The sequence below is a fragment of the Somniosus microcephalus genome, chromosome 5 (genome assembly GCF_052327205.1).
Source record: "Somniosus microcephalus isolate GS21.2 chromosome 5, FLI_Smic_1.0, whole genome shotgun sequence".
Lineage (NCBI taxonomy): Eukaryota > Metazoa > Chordata > Chondrichthyes > Squaliformes > Somniosidae > Somniosus > Somniosus microcephalus.
In genome coordinates this window covers 129,798,113-129,813,819 of record NC_140991.1, presented here as the reverse complement: position 1 = coordinate 129,813,819, position 15,707 = coordinate 129,798,113, and the positions used below count along the sequence as shown (strand labels likewise).

At 48.4% G+C, this 15,707-nt stretch overlaps 1 protein-coding gene across 1 annotated transcript in view; it reads right to left on the bottom strand.

The window, feature by feature from the left end:
- sema5a (sema domain, seven thrombospondin repeats (type 1 and type 1-like), transmembrane domain (TM) and short cytoplasmic domain, (semaphorin) 5A) overlaps nt 1–15,707 on the bottom strand; it is a 394,308-nt gene that overhangs the window by 39,973 nt on the left and 338,628 nt on the right. Inside the window, exons 16-17 of the mRNA XM_085988245.1 lie at nt 11,640–11,865; nt 1,076–1,294 (exon numbers count right to left, since the gene is read on the bottom strand). Of these exons, the coding sequence (XP_085844371.1) occupies nt 1,076–1,294; nt 11,640–11,865 (445 nt within the window). The remainder of the gene's footprint in view (nt 1–1,075; nt 1,295–11,639; nt 11,866–15,707) is intronic.

Below are 15,707 nucleotides of genomic sequence, written 5' to 3'. Positions count from 1 at the left end.
CCCACATCCCATAAACGAATAAAAAAATAACACTTTAACAACCCCCACGCTCCCAACCCACCCATTTTTTTAGGTTAAAATTCCCCCCTTGGAGATTGCTTTTATTTTTCATGAATTCAACTGGCAACCATCTAAGTTCCACCTTATTACCCTTTGTTTCATGCCAATTCATGAGTCTTTAAAATCTGTCATTGAAAAAAGTCCAGTAATGATAAGTTTCTCTTATAAACAGACTTCATTGGCTAGGAACATATTTCTTGGATTTTAGATAAGACAGCGTAGAATAGCTAGCTAACTACAGACCATTTTAAGACAAGGGAGAAGTGATAGATACCTCAGTCATAATAAACAAATTATTTCCCCTCTTATACAAAGTAAAGAAACCTTTGCTGCATAAAAATAGATACGGTAGGGACTTTTGTTTTTAAAAGGACAATGGGTCACCCAATAAATATTACAGCCTTTGCAACTTGTAGGATTTGAATTATGATATCCAGTACCTTTTACTGGCCCAAGCTATTCGATGTAACTAAACACAAGCTTTAGAAGCTTCACTGTCTTCTACAAAGGACACCTCAATAGCCCCAAAACTATCTGCTATTTGGATTTATTAACTGTTTCAATAATAGGCAATACACTGACCAACATGATAAATCTACTTTTGTATAATATGAGCAGAAGTAGTTCAATTGATTGCATGTTGGATTAGGGCCAAGAGCCCTGGGTTTGAATCCCAGCAGGGTTCACTTAGCCCATCATCCTTCTAAGGTGGATAAAATGAGTACGACCTCTTAGGATGTTGGAGGAGGCTGTAGGGAATGTACACTCTGTCTCGAATACTGTCTTTGGCTACTCCAGGCTGTCAGAAATAGAAAGAAAGATCAAGATCAATTCATACTAACATCTGGTGGTGCCGAGATATGTATGTTTCTTTTCCTCACTTTCCCTCCTCTCTCCATGTATAATGTGCAAGAAAGAATGATCTTTATTATATACCGGTAAGACCAGATATGTTCAATTTATTTACAAACAGCAGCTTTACTCTGATTGCAGTTCAAAGTCCTGACTACTGTACCTGGACAAGGCATGATATTACACTCCTGATATTCCAGTGATTGTCCTAGACAGGGAAGCCCTCCGTTCCTTGCCTCAGGGTTATTGCACATTCGTTTACGACTTCGAATTCCTCGGCTGCAGTCTCTGCTACACTGTGTCCATGGTAGCCAGGGAGACCAAGCACCATTAACTGTGTAAGCAGAAAATCTCCCATATCGCAAGATACTTCCAGAAAACCCTGTAGGAAACGAGGGGAAAAAGTCAAGGAAACGAAGTCAAAAATTCAGAAATCAAAAAGAAAAACTGCTTACCTATGGGGAAAAATAATGGTGGTGGAGCTAATATTTTATTAAGCCAACGATCTAAAAACCTTTTCTATTCATCAAGGAGCCAAAATAAAATGTCCGAAATAATAAGTTTCCAATTACAAGATGGTATATACTTCCCAACATGTGGAATGTTTTAGCTATAGGTTAAACTTGACTGAGTACTGTTTTAAGGAAAATCATTTCTTCATTTGAACTGGATTGGTAAGTGAGATAGCAAAATACTGCAGGTGCTGGAAATCTGAAATAACAACAGAAAATGCTGGAAAAACTCAGCAGGCCAGGCAACATCCGTGGAGAGAAATTAGAGTCGAAATGGGTTTAAGGAAATCAACATTCTTCTGGACACCTTCCTTGTGCCAAAATAAAGTATCAAATATAGTTAGAAAAATAAAGCAGACCTTGTTGGTACTAGTCATTTAATATTATCACAAGTGTTCAGTGTGGCTGCAGTTTGCAGTTTACAGAATAAATATACTTTGTTGCTTTAAAGAAACTTCTAATTCCCACCCTTAAAGATATAAATTATTTCAACAGTAACACTTTATCAGCTAGCACAGGCTAGATTCTACAATTATTAAACACAAAAGTATCTTTTTAATACATATATTCAACAATTTCTTCTGAACTTTTAATTGATTTTAACATGAGTGAATCAACAATGGAAGTTAAGCCAAAGGAAAATATCACAACCTTTATTAACAGCAATGGTTCTACATAAGAATACAGCATTTGGAGGGATTTCTTAAAGGAAATACTCTTTTAACTAGCACTTTCAAACAACTGTTAAAATGAAGAGCAGAGGTGCAATTTTTTGTACTGGTGTAAGTCATTTCTAAGTGCTTAAGTGCTTGTGCAAACCTCTCTAAGTGTCATTAGCACTCAATTCTCCAAGGTTAGACAACCACATAATTATTCACATCACCAGATGCCAACTTTGATGGGTGCAGGGAGCACACTAGCAGTAGGAGCGGAAGATTGAACGCAAGTGAAAATTTGAGACATAGGGACAATGAAAGGCTATATCACAATAAGGTGACAAAAGTTTTCTGAAATCTTTAAGAAAAGCTCAAAAGGCAGTCTTTGCCTAGGCTGACGTTACAGAGGACTAAAAAGTGGCAGGCAAAAATGAAGGGAAACATAGAATGTTATTTCTCAGATGGAAACTTATGCCAGCTCTCTGAAAGAGTTATTCACTTAATCCCATACCCATTCCCCTTTTCAATTTTTTCTTGTATCATGAAATGGGCGGGGATTAGTCTCAACTGAGGTCTGCCCAATTTATGTGCCAGTGTAGGAACTGGGGTTCCTAGCCGAAGAATTGTGATCGACTCAGAAAATCAAAAACAATAAAATTTAATGAACAAACGAAGCAGTACAGGAAACTGTAGGATACAATGCAAATCGGTCTGGTCTGCTTGAAAGCCTCTCTGGAAACTGCTAGAAGGTTCCGAGCTCAACTGCTAGCAGGTTCCGAGCTCTACTGCTGGAAGGTTCCGAGCTCTGACGTCATGACGTCATCACGTGGAGTACAGGAAAGAAGCCCTAGTAAAGTTAACAGATACATTAAAGGTGCAGCCCCCAGCTGCACTACATTGCTGTAAAAGGAGTTATATACAATTGTCCGTAATCCTCTGGTAGTTCCGCCACACGCGCACCCCCCAGAATTGCTTTTAACAGAGAAGGTAAGGCGAGAAGGGGGTCTGACGAGTCTGTCCGACCGACTGCGATACCCCGGCAGCTGGAACGGAGCGCTAGAAGATGAACTGGCCGTTGGCTGTGGTTGGGATGACGCCACAGGCGGAGGAGAAGAAGAGGCCGGCTGTGGTCGACCCGGTGAGGCGGGCACTGGCGACTCGGCGGATGACTGTGGCTGTACTGGACCGGCAGTCGACGGTGGACGACCACGACGAGGCGGCTGAGCGGTGACGGCTGGTTCGCTCAGATCCAGATGCGCCGGTTTCAACCGGTCGATGGAGATGTGGTCAGGCTTACCGCCGACGTCGACTGTGAAGGACTTGTCACCTGACGAGATGACGCGGAACGGACCTGTGTAAGGCGGTTTGAGCGGGTTTCTGCGAGCATCCTGCCGAATGAACACGTATTCTGCGCTCTTAAGATCCACCGGGACATGGGAGCGCGGCAGGTCATGATGCGACGTAGGCACTGGGATGAAATTCCTAGCCGCTTCCTGGTGGCTGATGAGCTGCTGAGCTGGGGACCAGGGTTCCGTGTAAGGAGGAAGAAAATCGCCAGGCACTCTGAGTGGTTGGCCGTAAACCAGCTCTGCTGAAGAAGAATGCAAGTCGTCCTTAGGCGCCATGCGAAGACCTAGCAGCACCCAAGGGAGCCTGTCCACCCAACTAGGCCCACGGAGACGAGCACGCAGTTCGGCTTTAAGGGACCTGTGGAATCTTTCACACAGACCGTTCGCCTGTGGATGGTAGGAGGTGGTACGATGAAGCTTGGTGCCCAAGTCTTGAGCTATGGCGTTCCAAAGCTCAGAGGTAAATTGAGGCCCCCGGTTGGAGGAGATGTCAGCCGGTACCCCGAACCGAGCTACCCACGACGAGATGAAGGCTCTGGAGACGTCTGCCGCTGTGGTGGCAACCAAAGGAATTGCCTCTGGCCGCCTGGTGGTGCAGTCTACCACGGTGAGGAGGTGAGTGTACCCGCAAGAGGAAGGGAGAGGACCAACCAGGTCCATGTGCACATGGTCGAATCGATGCTCCGGAACCGGAAAAGTGGCGACTGGGGCCTTAACATGGCGTTGTATCTTGGACTTCTGGCAACTCACGCAGGTATTGGTCCAGTCACGGACGTCGAGATGCATGCCCTTCCAGATGAATTTCTTTGCCATGAGTCGTTGTGACGCTCTCATGCCAGGGTGTGACAACCTGTGGATAGTGTCGAAAATTCTCCTGCGCCATTCGACTGGAACGATTGGACGTGGGACGCCCATCGAGATGTTACACAGGAGTGTGGTCCCTGCGGCCTGAAAACTGACATCAGCCACTTGTAAGCTGGAAGGTGCGGTCCGGTATGCCTGCACTTCAGGGTCTGCCTTCTGTTCTTTTGCCAAACCAACATAGTCGACTCCCAGGTGTACTGCGTGGAGCTGGGCGCGGGAGAGACAATCCGCCACCAGGTTGTCTTTGCCCGAGACATGTTGTATGTCGGTTGTAAATTCAGATATGTACGTAAGATGACGTTGTTGCTGTGCCGACCGTGGTTCCGCTGTCTTGGCCATTGCAAAAGTAAGTGGCTTGTGGTCTACAAAAGCCGTGAATGGGCATCCTTCCAGTAGGAAGCGAAAATGGCGGATGGCCAGAAACAATGCCAACAACTCCCTATCAAAAGTACTATACTTGCGTTCGTTCTTCCGCAATTGGCGGCTGAAGAAAGCCAGTGGTTGCCATGTGCCGTCGACCCACTGCTCCTGTACTGCCCTGATGGCATAATCGGATGCGTCGGTGGCAAGGGCAATGGTTGCGCCCGGAAGGGGATGTGCCAACATGGTCGCAGCAGCCAAAGCGTTCTTAGTGTCGAGGAAAGCCTGGTCCATCTGGGGTGTCCAATCGATCGGGTCATTGCCTGATTTACCTCTGAGGGCCTCGTACAAAGGTTGCATCAACAATGCCGCCTTGGGGACGAACCAATGATAAAAATTGACCATTCCCAGAAATTCCTGGAGGGCCCTGACGGTCTGAGGAAGAGGGAACGAGGTGACTGCTTCCACCTTCGTGGCCAGCGGGACGGCGCCTTCTGAGGTGATTCTGTGTCTCAGGAAATCAATGCTGTGCAACCCAAACTGGCACTTGGCCGGGTTGATAATAAGGCCATGTTGGCTGAGATGAGAAAAAAGGGTACGCAAGTGCGTAATGTGTTCTTTTGTGCTGTTACTGGCAATAAGGATGTCATCTAGGTAGACGAAGATGAACGGCAGATCACGCAACACGGAATCCATGAGACGTTGGAAGGCTTGTGCTGCATTCTTCAGCCCAAACGGCATACGAAGGAACTCAAAGAGCCCGAAAGGTGTGATGACGGCAGTTTTGGGGATGTCCTGAGGATGCACGGGCACTTGATGATAGCCTCGGACGAGGTCTACTTTGGAAAAGTTGGAATTCCCTGCCAGATGGGCCGAAAAATCCTGAATGTGAGGAATTGGGTACCGATCCGGTGTGGTAGCCTCATTCAGGCGTCTGTAGTCGCCGCATGGTTGCCATCCGCCGCCCGGCTTAGGAACAATGTGTAATGGCGAGGACCAAGGACTATTCGAACGTTGAATAATACCCAGGCGTTCCATTGTATGGAACTCCGCCTTGGCGGCCATGAGTTTACCAGGTTCCAGCCTTCGAGCTCTCGCATAAACGGGGGATCCTGTTGTGGTAATGTGGTGCGCCACACCGTGCCTCGCGACTGAAGAAGAAAATGTGGGCCTGGTGAGCTCAGGGAACTCACTGAGAAGACGAGAGAACTCATTTGGAGATGGGACTGCACAGGCAACTGATCAAGACATCACGGTGCTTCGGTGGCAGGGGACCGAGTGAAAAGTGGAGGCACTGATTAGCCGGCAGTGTCGGACGTCGACGAGAAACCCGTTTGCGCAGAAGAAATCTGCCCCCAGGGTGGCCTGTGAGACTTTCGCCATGATGAACTCCCAAATAAAATGTTGGCCGCCAAAACTCAACTGGACCCTACGCTTTCCAAAAGGACAAATGGCCGCACCATTGGCTGCCTCGAGGGGGGGACCTGGACCGCCGGATTGAAGATCTAGCTTCGACGCTGGTAGTCCAAAGATGTGCGGGTTAGGTTGATTGGCTATGATAAATTGACCCTTAGTGTTAGGGGGATTGAATACGTGGGGTTACGGGGATCGGGTGGAATATGTGTCGGTGCAGGCTTGATGGGCCGAAATGGCCTCTATCTGCACTGTGGGGTTTCTGTGATTCTGTGATTCTGTGATACTGCACTGGGAGCCAGTATCACAGCGAAAACGTCGCCCTGACAGGGAGTCTGTAATGTATAGGAGTTTCCCTGCGGACCCGACGGCCATCGCAACTCCGGCGCGTCCCTTAGGCCTTATTGATCTTCTCAGAAACCGCTGGTTTGAGGTAGGTTTTTTTTTTGGTGAGAAACTGCAGGGCGGACGGCAATTTCTGGCCTTCACGCTGAAACGAGCATGGTATGCACACCAGCCTGCAGGAGGAGGAGTCGGATTCGCTCTTGTGGGGTATGGGCACCTCATGGCTGTACAAGATTGTTGTGAGATGGCGAATATTTTATCCGCTTCCGCGGCGAGTTCAGCACAATCCGTGATCGCGGAATTGGCCAAGGCCGTCTGTACTGGCTCTGGTAGTTGACAGAGAAACAGCTCGCGGAACAGAAACATTGCGATTCCGAGCCCAAAAGCGTGAGCATTTGGCTCATGAGCTCTGAGGGTTTTGAGTCCCCGAGGCCGGGCATGGAGATAAGTCTGCGAGTGCGCTCTGACTTGGACAGACTGAAAATCTGCAGTAAACATGCTTTTAAAGCTTCGTACTTGCCATCGTTCGGTGGACTCTCGAGGAGGCTGACGACCCGCGAGGCCGTGGCGCTGTCGAGGGCGGAGACCACGTAATAATAACGGGTTGAATCCGCTGCTACTCCCTGGATTGCAAATTGGGCTTCCGCCTGGAAAAACCACGCGGCCGGTTGTTGCTCCCAAAATTGCGGCAGTTTGAGGGTGACGGCGTTCGTGTCCATGATGTAACTTCAACGAAAATTGTTCGAAGAAATCGGGGTCAACAATGTAGGAACTGGGGTTCTTAGCCAAAGAATTGAGATCGACTCAGAAAATCAAAAACAATAAAATTTAATGAACAAACGAAGCTGTACAGGAAACTGTAGGATACAATGCAAGTAGGTCTGGTCTGCTTGAAAGCCTCTCTGTAAACTGCTAGAAGGTTCCGAGCTCAACTGCTAGCAGGTTCCGAGCTCAACTGCTAGCAGGTTCCGAGCTCTACTGCTAGAAGGTTCTGAGCTCTGACGTCATGACGTCATCACGTGGAGTAAAGGAAAGAAGCCCTAGTACAGTTAACAGATACATTAAAGATGCAGCCCCCAGCTGTACTACATTGCTGTAAAAGGAATTATATACAATTGTCCGTAATCCTCTGGTGGTTCCGCCACACCAGAATCATTTTAGAATGTAAAGATAAACTCCGGCTCCTATTCTCTACTGCTAACCGTCTTCGTAATCCTCTCTCCCCTGTCTGCTCCACCCTCATCTCCGATAACAAATGTGAGGAGCTCATGGACTTCTTTGTGTCTAAGATTGAGGCCATCCATTCAGCTGCCTCTGCCACTTCCCTTCCTTCTCCTAGCCCACTGAGCCAAACTTTCTCTAAGGTTCCCCCCTGCCCTAGCCCTGAACTCACATCTTTCTCCAGTTTCTCTCCGATCTCCCCACATGACCTCTCTGCACTCATCTTGTCTATAAGACCCACCTCCTGCTCCCTCGAGCCTATTCCCACTAAGCTGCTGACCACCCAACTTCCTTTTCTGGCTCCCATGTTAGCTGATGTAGTTAACAGTTCTCTCTCCTCAGGTACTGTCCCCCTCTCCCTCAAATCTGCCATCATCACTCCTCTCCTCAAAAACAAACCTCGATCCCTCTGTCCTTGCAAACTCCTGCCCCATCTCCAACCTCCCTCTCCTCTCCAAAGTCCTTGAATGTGTTGTTGCCTCCCAGATCCGTGCCCATCTTTCCCACAATTCCATGTCTGAATCCCTCCAATCAGGTTTCCACCCTTGCCACAGTACCGAAATAGCTCTCATCAAAGTCACAAATGACATCCTTTGTGACTGTGACAAAGGTAAATTATCCCTCCTCGTCCTTCTTGACTTGTCTGCAGCCTTTGACATGGTTGACCACTCCATCCTTCTCCAACACCTCTCCACCGTCGTCCAGCTGGGTGGGACTGCACTCGCCTGGTTCCATTCTTATCTATCTAATCGTAGCCAGAGAATCACCTGCAACGGCTTCTCTTCCCACACCCACATCGTTACCTCTGGTGTCCCCCAAGGATCTATCCTTGGCCCCCTCCTATTTCTCATCTACATGTTGCCCCCTTGGTGACATAATCCGAAAACAGAGCATCAGTTTCCACATGTACGCTGACGACACCCAGCTCTACCTCACTACTTCTTCTCTCGACCCCTCCACGGTGTCTAAATTGTCAGACTGCTTGTCCGACATACAGCTCTGGATGAGCAAAAATGTTCTCCAATTAAATATTGGGAAAACCGAAGCCATTGTTTTCGGTCCCCGCCACGAACTCCATTCCCTAGCCACTGACTCCATCCCTCTCCCTAACATCTGTCTGAGGCTGAACCACACTGTTTGCAACCTTGGGCCTAGAAATTGGGTTGGGGCGCCAAAGTGGTGCCAAAGTCGCCTGAGCGTAGGATTTAGCGCAGCGTTCGAGGCTTTAGCGATCGTCAGGTATTCAGTTTCATTGCCCCTAGAGGGAGACGGGGCGAGGCTCGAGGCTCGAGGCGCTCCGCGTCCCTCTTAGGGCGCTGAAACTGAATATCACAGCGCAACGTGCCGCAGCGCCACACGCTGCAGCACGGCACGCTGCGGTACTGCAGGCCTTCCTCCCATTGTTAAGGGGGAGGGGCCTGCAACAGCGCGCTCCCCGCTCGCGAGTGCCGGCAAACGAGCCCAGCACCAAGGAGAAGTGCCGGGCTCTCGGGATACAGCCGGCAATGCTGCGGGGGGGTGGTCAGGAGGCCGGGGACGGAGGTGCTGGCAAGCGGCCACCGAAAAAGGCGGCCGCCCCGCACCTCCACCTTAACTTGCGCCGCTGCCGGCACAGCAAGGCCCGTGAACCGGGCGCGGGTAGCGAACGGCGCAACTGCGGCGTTCACTACCAAATATCGCAAACGGGGCGCGAATGGGGCGCTGCGCACACCGATGACGTCATTGGTGGCGGCGCAGCGCAAATGGCTAACGCCACCATTAGTGCCCCTGCTGAATATCGCGGGAGGCGCAGCCAGTGGCGCTACAGCCATTGACTGCCTCTTTAGGCGCTAACAGGTGGCGCTACTCACCCAATTTTTCCCCCTTGGTGTCATATTTGACCCTGAAATGAGCTTCCGACCACAGATCCGCAGTATAAGACCACCTACCTCCACCTCCGTAACATCGCCCGTCTCCGCCCTTGCCTCAGCTCATCCGCAGCTGAAACCCTCATCCATGCCTTTGTTACCTCTAGGCTTGACTATTCCAACACACTCCTGGCTGGCCTCCCACATTCCACCCTATGTAAACTTGAGGTCATCCAAAACTCGGCTGCCCATGTCCTAACTCGCACAAAGTCCCATTCGCCCATCACCCCTGTGCTCGCTGACTTACATTGGCTCCCAGTTAAGCAGTGTCTCGATTTCAAAATTCTCATCCTTGTTTTCAAATCCCTCCATGGCCTCGCCCCTTCCTATTTCTGTAATCTCCTTCAGCCCCACAACCCCCCGAGATATCTGCGCTCCTCTAATTCTGCCCTCTTGAGCATCCCTGATTAGAATCGCTCAACCTTTGGTGGCCGTGCCTTCTGTTGCCTAGGCCCTAAGCTCTGGAATTCCCTGCCTAAACCTCACCGCCTCGCTACCTCTCTTTCCTCCTTTAAGACGCTCCTTAAAACCTACCTCTTTGACCAAACTTTTGGTCACCTGCCTTAATTTATCCTTATGTGGGTCAGTGTCAAATTTTTTGACTTAAAATACTCCTGTGCAGTGCCTTGGGACGTTTTACTACGTTAAAGGCGCTATATAAATACAAGTTGTTGTTGCTGATGTTTCCAGTGGAGTCGGGGCAGGCAGCAGAGGCTCCCATCTGAAAAAGGTATTCCTTGGTGTATTTCTAATACATGAATCCCCTTTGTTGACATGTATCTGTCTAATTGCTTCCAGAACCTATTGAGGTTTCTTGTTCCACCACCCGTGTCGGTAATCTGTTCCATATACCTACCACCCTTTTAATAAAATAGTTACTTCAGGCAGCTGTTATATTCAGCATTTAGTTTGGCATAACAACTGTTTCTGATATCATGAGCATGAGTATATGACCAGTGAGATAAAAGTTTGAGACTTTTTATTATGTTAAAGACACTATACAAATATAAGTTGTTGTTGTTGTTGTACAGAGCCTACTTACTATCCTGCATCAAGAAAGGTATCTGTAACACTGCAGGGCCCACTTGTCTACCATGAAACTGCTCCCAGGTTCAGTCATTAGTCTGTGTTGAGTTAGCTGATCTCAGCCAAGATGGTGGTGGGGTGTTACAATTGTCCTCAGTGCCTCTGTGTATCCTGGGTTAGGGAGGGGAAAAAGGAGAGAGGGTTTCTGCTCTTAACTGCTTCCAGTAGCTCCTGCTGGAAAGCATATATATGGATGTAAGTCAGGTGAGGACAAGATTGAGGATGGTTGTGATGCTCCCTGTGCTTGAATAGCTTGGCGTCCACGTTGACACATAAAGAATAGCCAATTAGGCAAAGCACAGGAGAGATGAAAAATTGAAGTGTCTTCAATTCCCAAATTACTAATTTACAATTTCTCAATCCACTAAAATGAATGAACTGCGTTAGTTCTGAAGGTCCTAGTGCATAAGGAACTCAAACTCTTATGTTTTCTATTAGTTACGCATTAATTCCCTACCTCGTGAAAACTAAAGACAGCAACATTCATGATAACTGGAATTAGGAAGTAGAACGTCTAAAATTCATATCACATTATTAATGCAAGACCATTACAAGACCCTCAGCTTGTTGGCAGATACCCTCATGTCAAGTTTATTATAACTGTCAAGATTTTATCTAACATATATGTGCATGAAAATTATTCTTGGCTATATTAGCAGATAAATCCTTAATACTTTCTCATGATATTACTCTGTCCACTATTTTAACAGAGGTATTAATTCATGGATTAGCCCCTCCATTTAAAAAAAGCAGAGGAATGTTATGAGCATGTTAAGTGTGATCCATCGATACTGCCCACAGTCATTTCTGGGCTATAATGTCTGCAGCCCTGCTCTAAACATCTACTTATGTTAGTTACAGTGTCAAGGGAAAAAATGCACAAAAATGGTTCGAAGATAATTTTGTATGATAGTAGGTGCACTTATCCATCTAATGTTCCTAGTATTTCCAATTATTTTATCACTTGGGGAAACTAAATAATTCCAAAATACAGGATTGTGTTTGTCCACTCACCACCTGCAGAACAGCCAGTTGATCCATCACTAGAACAGTAACGCATCTCTATCCTTTGACGGCCAACATCCAGCAAGTTTGGGTCAGCCAGACGTGCCTTACATGTGTATCTAAATCTCTGCTCATAATGACCTCCATTGTCTGAGATGTTAACAGGCATCCAAGGGGTCCAAGGAGTGGTCTTCTTTAGTTCAGGGCACAAGTTAGTATTACAAGGTTGGTATTCCTGTGCATTTATAAAAACAAAATGAGAAGAGGAATTAGAACATTATCACAATAAAAATAATAAGTCTTCTGTTTCAACCACCAACAGTCTTGTGTGTTTTTGTGTGCTGCTCGTCTGCCTTCGTAAGTTTTTCAGGTTGGCACATATGAGATAAATATGTATTCATCTCTGAAAGGGAGAAGAATACATGAACACTGCAGAAGTTACTACATTTTGATCATAAAAAATGATGCGCAAACCATTTGCTATCTTTGAGCAAGGCTTCCAAAGCTAATCAAGAAACAATACAAGAAGGTGGGCTTCATTGCAGTTGTAACGGGGAAGGGCACGGGTTCTATTGAATAATCTTACAATGGCAGCTTAAAGCAAATGAGATTGACTAGAAAAAGCAGATGATCCTAAATCATACTACACTGTAGTACAGTGCCTCACATATATTAATTTCATCATGTCCCCAACAACTGTTCCCAAGGCTGACTTTCCCCATCTCAAACAACTACAAATTAGAATCTAAAATCAACAACTCCTGAAGGACAACTCATCAATTTTAGCCATCTGAAAACAATTTTTATATATGACACGTACATTCTTGTTTTCCTACACAAATGTTTTCATCTGAAAATTTAACAAATTATACTGAACACGCCCCTATTTAAACTATTTCCTCTGTCTGATAATAATGTAAGTAAACTAGAAATTCCAAAGACCTGAAGATGAATTTTCATGCAGTTACATACTGTATAAACAAAGAAAAAGCAGCAAAAATGTAGAGGTTGTTAATCTCTGGATAGCATGGGTAACAATCCAAAGTAGTTCACTTGGAACATTTTTAGGATGCTTATCACCCCGTCATGTGACCGGCCCTTTACCCTGCCCAATATAGTGTCTCTGTGCTCACAATCCTGTTGAATGGCATTTCACTTTGGCAGCAGAGGTCTCTTTTATCCGGTAGTGGATACGTTCCACTAACTATTTTGCAATTCTTTGTGTTGAGACAGTCTTATATCCTTATAGGCCATGAACAGTTGTTATATTTCCTAAATCTCTTAGTTCTGCAGAATGGAACCACTGAACATCCACACAGTAGCATCTCTGTTCCAACTCTGGCTTGTGTAGCACAGATCAGCTGAAGGAATGACATTCGCTTGAGCTAAATTAAACTGGGAGACTGATAGGAATTCAAGAATGGGGCCTAGGCACTCCTCTATCCTGACATAATGGGGTAAACTTTACGATGGATTGAAAATCGTACAGCTTGTAAATTGGGGGGCTGACCTCCGCACTCAAGTATCCAATCTTTACTTCGATCATGCGAAGTTCTGCTCTAGGAGCTTTAAATTGTAATAACTACCCGAATATTATGTAAAGTTTGGTGACCAAAGAACATTGTTCACTGGACTCTCACTGAAAGCAATCCACCAATCACTTTCTTTCAAATGAAGATCCTGATGTGACAGAATCCTACATCTCAAATGAATTTGATTAGGACTACGTTTAGCTCTGAGGCAGATGTACAGTTTTCCATGTGTGTGGGAGCTAATCCGATCCTAAATTACACCACACAAATAAAAAGAAAAACAATGCAAATGCTAAGAAATGATTTTAGTGGACAGAAGATCATGGGCTGGGTTGCATAATTTCCCGATATGCGATCTCCATTCCAGAAGCACAAAATGGAAAATTTCCCCTAAAATTTTGGAAATAGACAGCAGATCAGTCAGCAAAAAGATGGCGGGTTAATGTTTTAGGTATAGACTCTTCAGCAGACGAAGAATTACACTGGTAACAGTAACCAGTCTTTCCTTACATGTCAGCCATAGCTCAGTGGGTAGCACCCTCGCCTCTGAGTCAGAAGGTTGTGGGTTTAAGTCCCACTTCAGAGACTTCAGCACAAAAATCTAGGTCAACACTCCAGTGCAGTACTGAGGGAGTGCTGCACTGTCAGAGGTGTCGTCTTTCAGATGAGATGTTAAACCGAGGCCCTGTCTGCTCTCTCAGGTGGACGTAAAAGATCCCATGACACTATTCAAAAATGAGCAGGTGAGTTATCCCCGGTGTTCTGGCCAATATTTATCCCTCAATCAACATCGCTGAAAACCCCCAGATTATCTGGTTATTGTCACATTGCTGTTTGTGGGAGCTTGCTGTGTGCAAATTGGCTGCCACATTTTCTACATTACAAGAGTGACTACACTTCAAAAAGTAGTTCATTGGCTGTAAAGTGCTTTGGGACGACTAGTGGACATGAAAGGCGCTTTGGAAATGCATGTCTTTCTTTCTTTCTCTTTACAAATGCTGACTAATCTATAGTATATTTCCAGCATCTACTGTTTTTGTTTGTGGCATCCCATGCTGATCCACATTTTCTCTTCCTAATGCTGTTTGTCTTGTCTGCAGAGAACAAACCTCTTTTATTTGTTTACTAGCTGAAGTGCCCGGCGGTGCCGAGGGTCTTTTGAGGGCATCATGTTGTTGGAAGAGAGAGAGAGAGCGACTGGGGGGAAGAGAGAGAGCGACTGGGGGGAAGAGAGAGAGCGACTGGGGGTAAGAGAGAGAGCGACTGGGGGGAAGAGAGAGAGCGACTGGGGGGAAGAGAGAGAGCGATTGGGGGGAAGAGAGAGAGCGACTGGGGGGAAGAGAGAGAGCGACTGGGGGGAAGAGAGAGAGCGACTGGGGGGGAAGAGTGAGAGCGACTGGGGGGGAAGAGAGAGAGCGACGGGGGGGGAAGAGAGAGAGCGAGAAAGAGGGGGGAGGGGGAGGGATGGGGGGGAGGGAGGGGGGAGGGGGAGGGAGGGGGAGGGGGAGTAGGGGGGAGGGAGGGGGGAGGGGGAGGGGGAGGAAGAGGGGGAGGAGGGGGGAGGGAGGGGGAGGGGGTGGGGGGGAGGGGGGAGGGGAGGGGGAGGGGGAGAGGGGAGGAGGAGGGGGGGAGGGAGGGGGAGGGAGAGGGGGGGGAGGGAGGGGGTGGGAGGGGAGGGGGGAGGGGAGGGGGAGAGGGGAGGAGGAGGGGGGGAGGGAGGGGGAGGGAGAGGGGGGTGGGAGGGAGAGGGGAGGGGGAGGGGGAGGGGGGTGGGAGGGAGAGGGGAGGGGGGAGGGGGAGGGGGGGAGAGGGGGAGGGGGAGGGGGGAGAGGGGGAGGGGGAGGGGAAGGGGGAGAGGGGGAGGGGGAGGGGGAAGGGGGGCCTGAGACGGCCGATTGCGGCTGGCCGGGCCCGGTTGCCTTGGTAACCCTCCTCCCCTCTCCACCTCCCGATCTCCGGGCCTGAGCGGCTGATTGCGGCTGGCGAGCCCGGTTGCCGGGGTAACCCTCTCCGCTCCCCCTCCCCTCCCGAGCCCTGGTTGCCTTGGTAACCCTCCTCCCCTCTCCGCCTCCCGATCTCCGGGCCTGGGCCTGAGCGGCCGATTGCGGCTGGCGAGCCCGGTTGCCAGGGTAACCCTCTCCGCTCCCCCTCCCCTCCCGAGCCCCGGTTGCCTTGGTAACCCTCCTCCCCTCTCCGCCTCCCGATCGCCGGGCCTGGGTCTGAGCGGCCGATTGCGGCTGGCGAGCCCGGTTGCCGGGGTAACCCTCTCCACTCCCCCCCCCTCCCGAGCCCCGTCCCCCCCGAATGAACCGCCAGGAGCTTGCAGTGAGCCCAGCCAGCCTTTACCAAGATGGCTGGCCGCTGGTTCGGAATCGGGCCCAGCGGGGGGGTGAGGGGTGGGAGGTGCTTGCCACAAAACAATTGCCTAGGGTCCAGCATGGCTGGCAACAGATGCCCAGGCTTCGAGGCCTACCTGGAAAAATGGGGAAAGGTAGGAAAATTAATGAGATTAGATAAAAGATTTAGAAAGTAATTAACTTTTTTA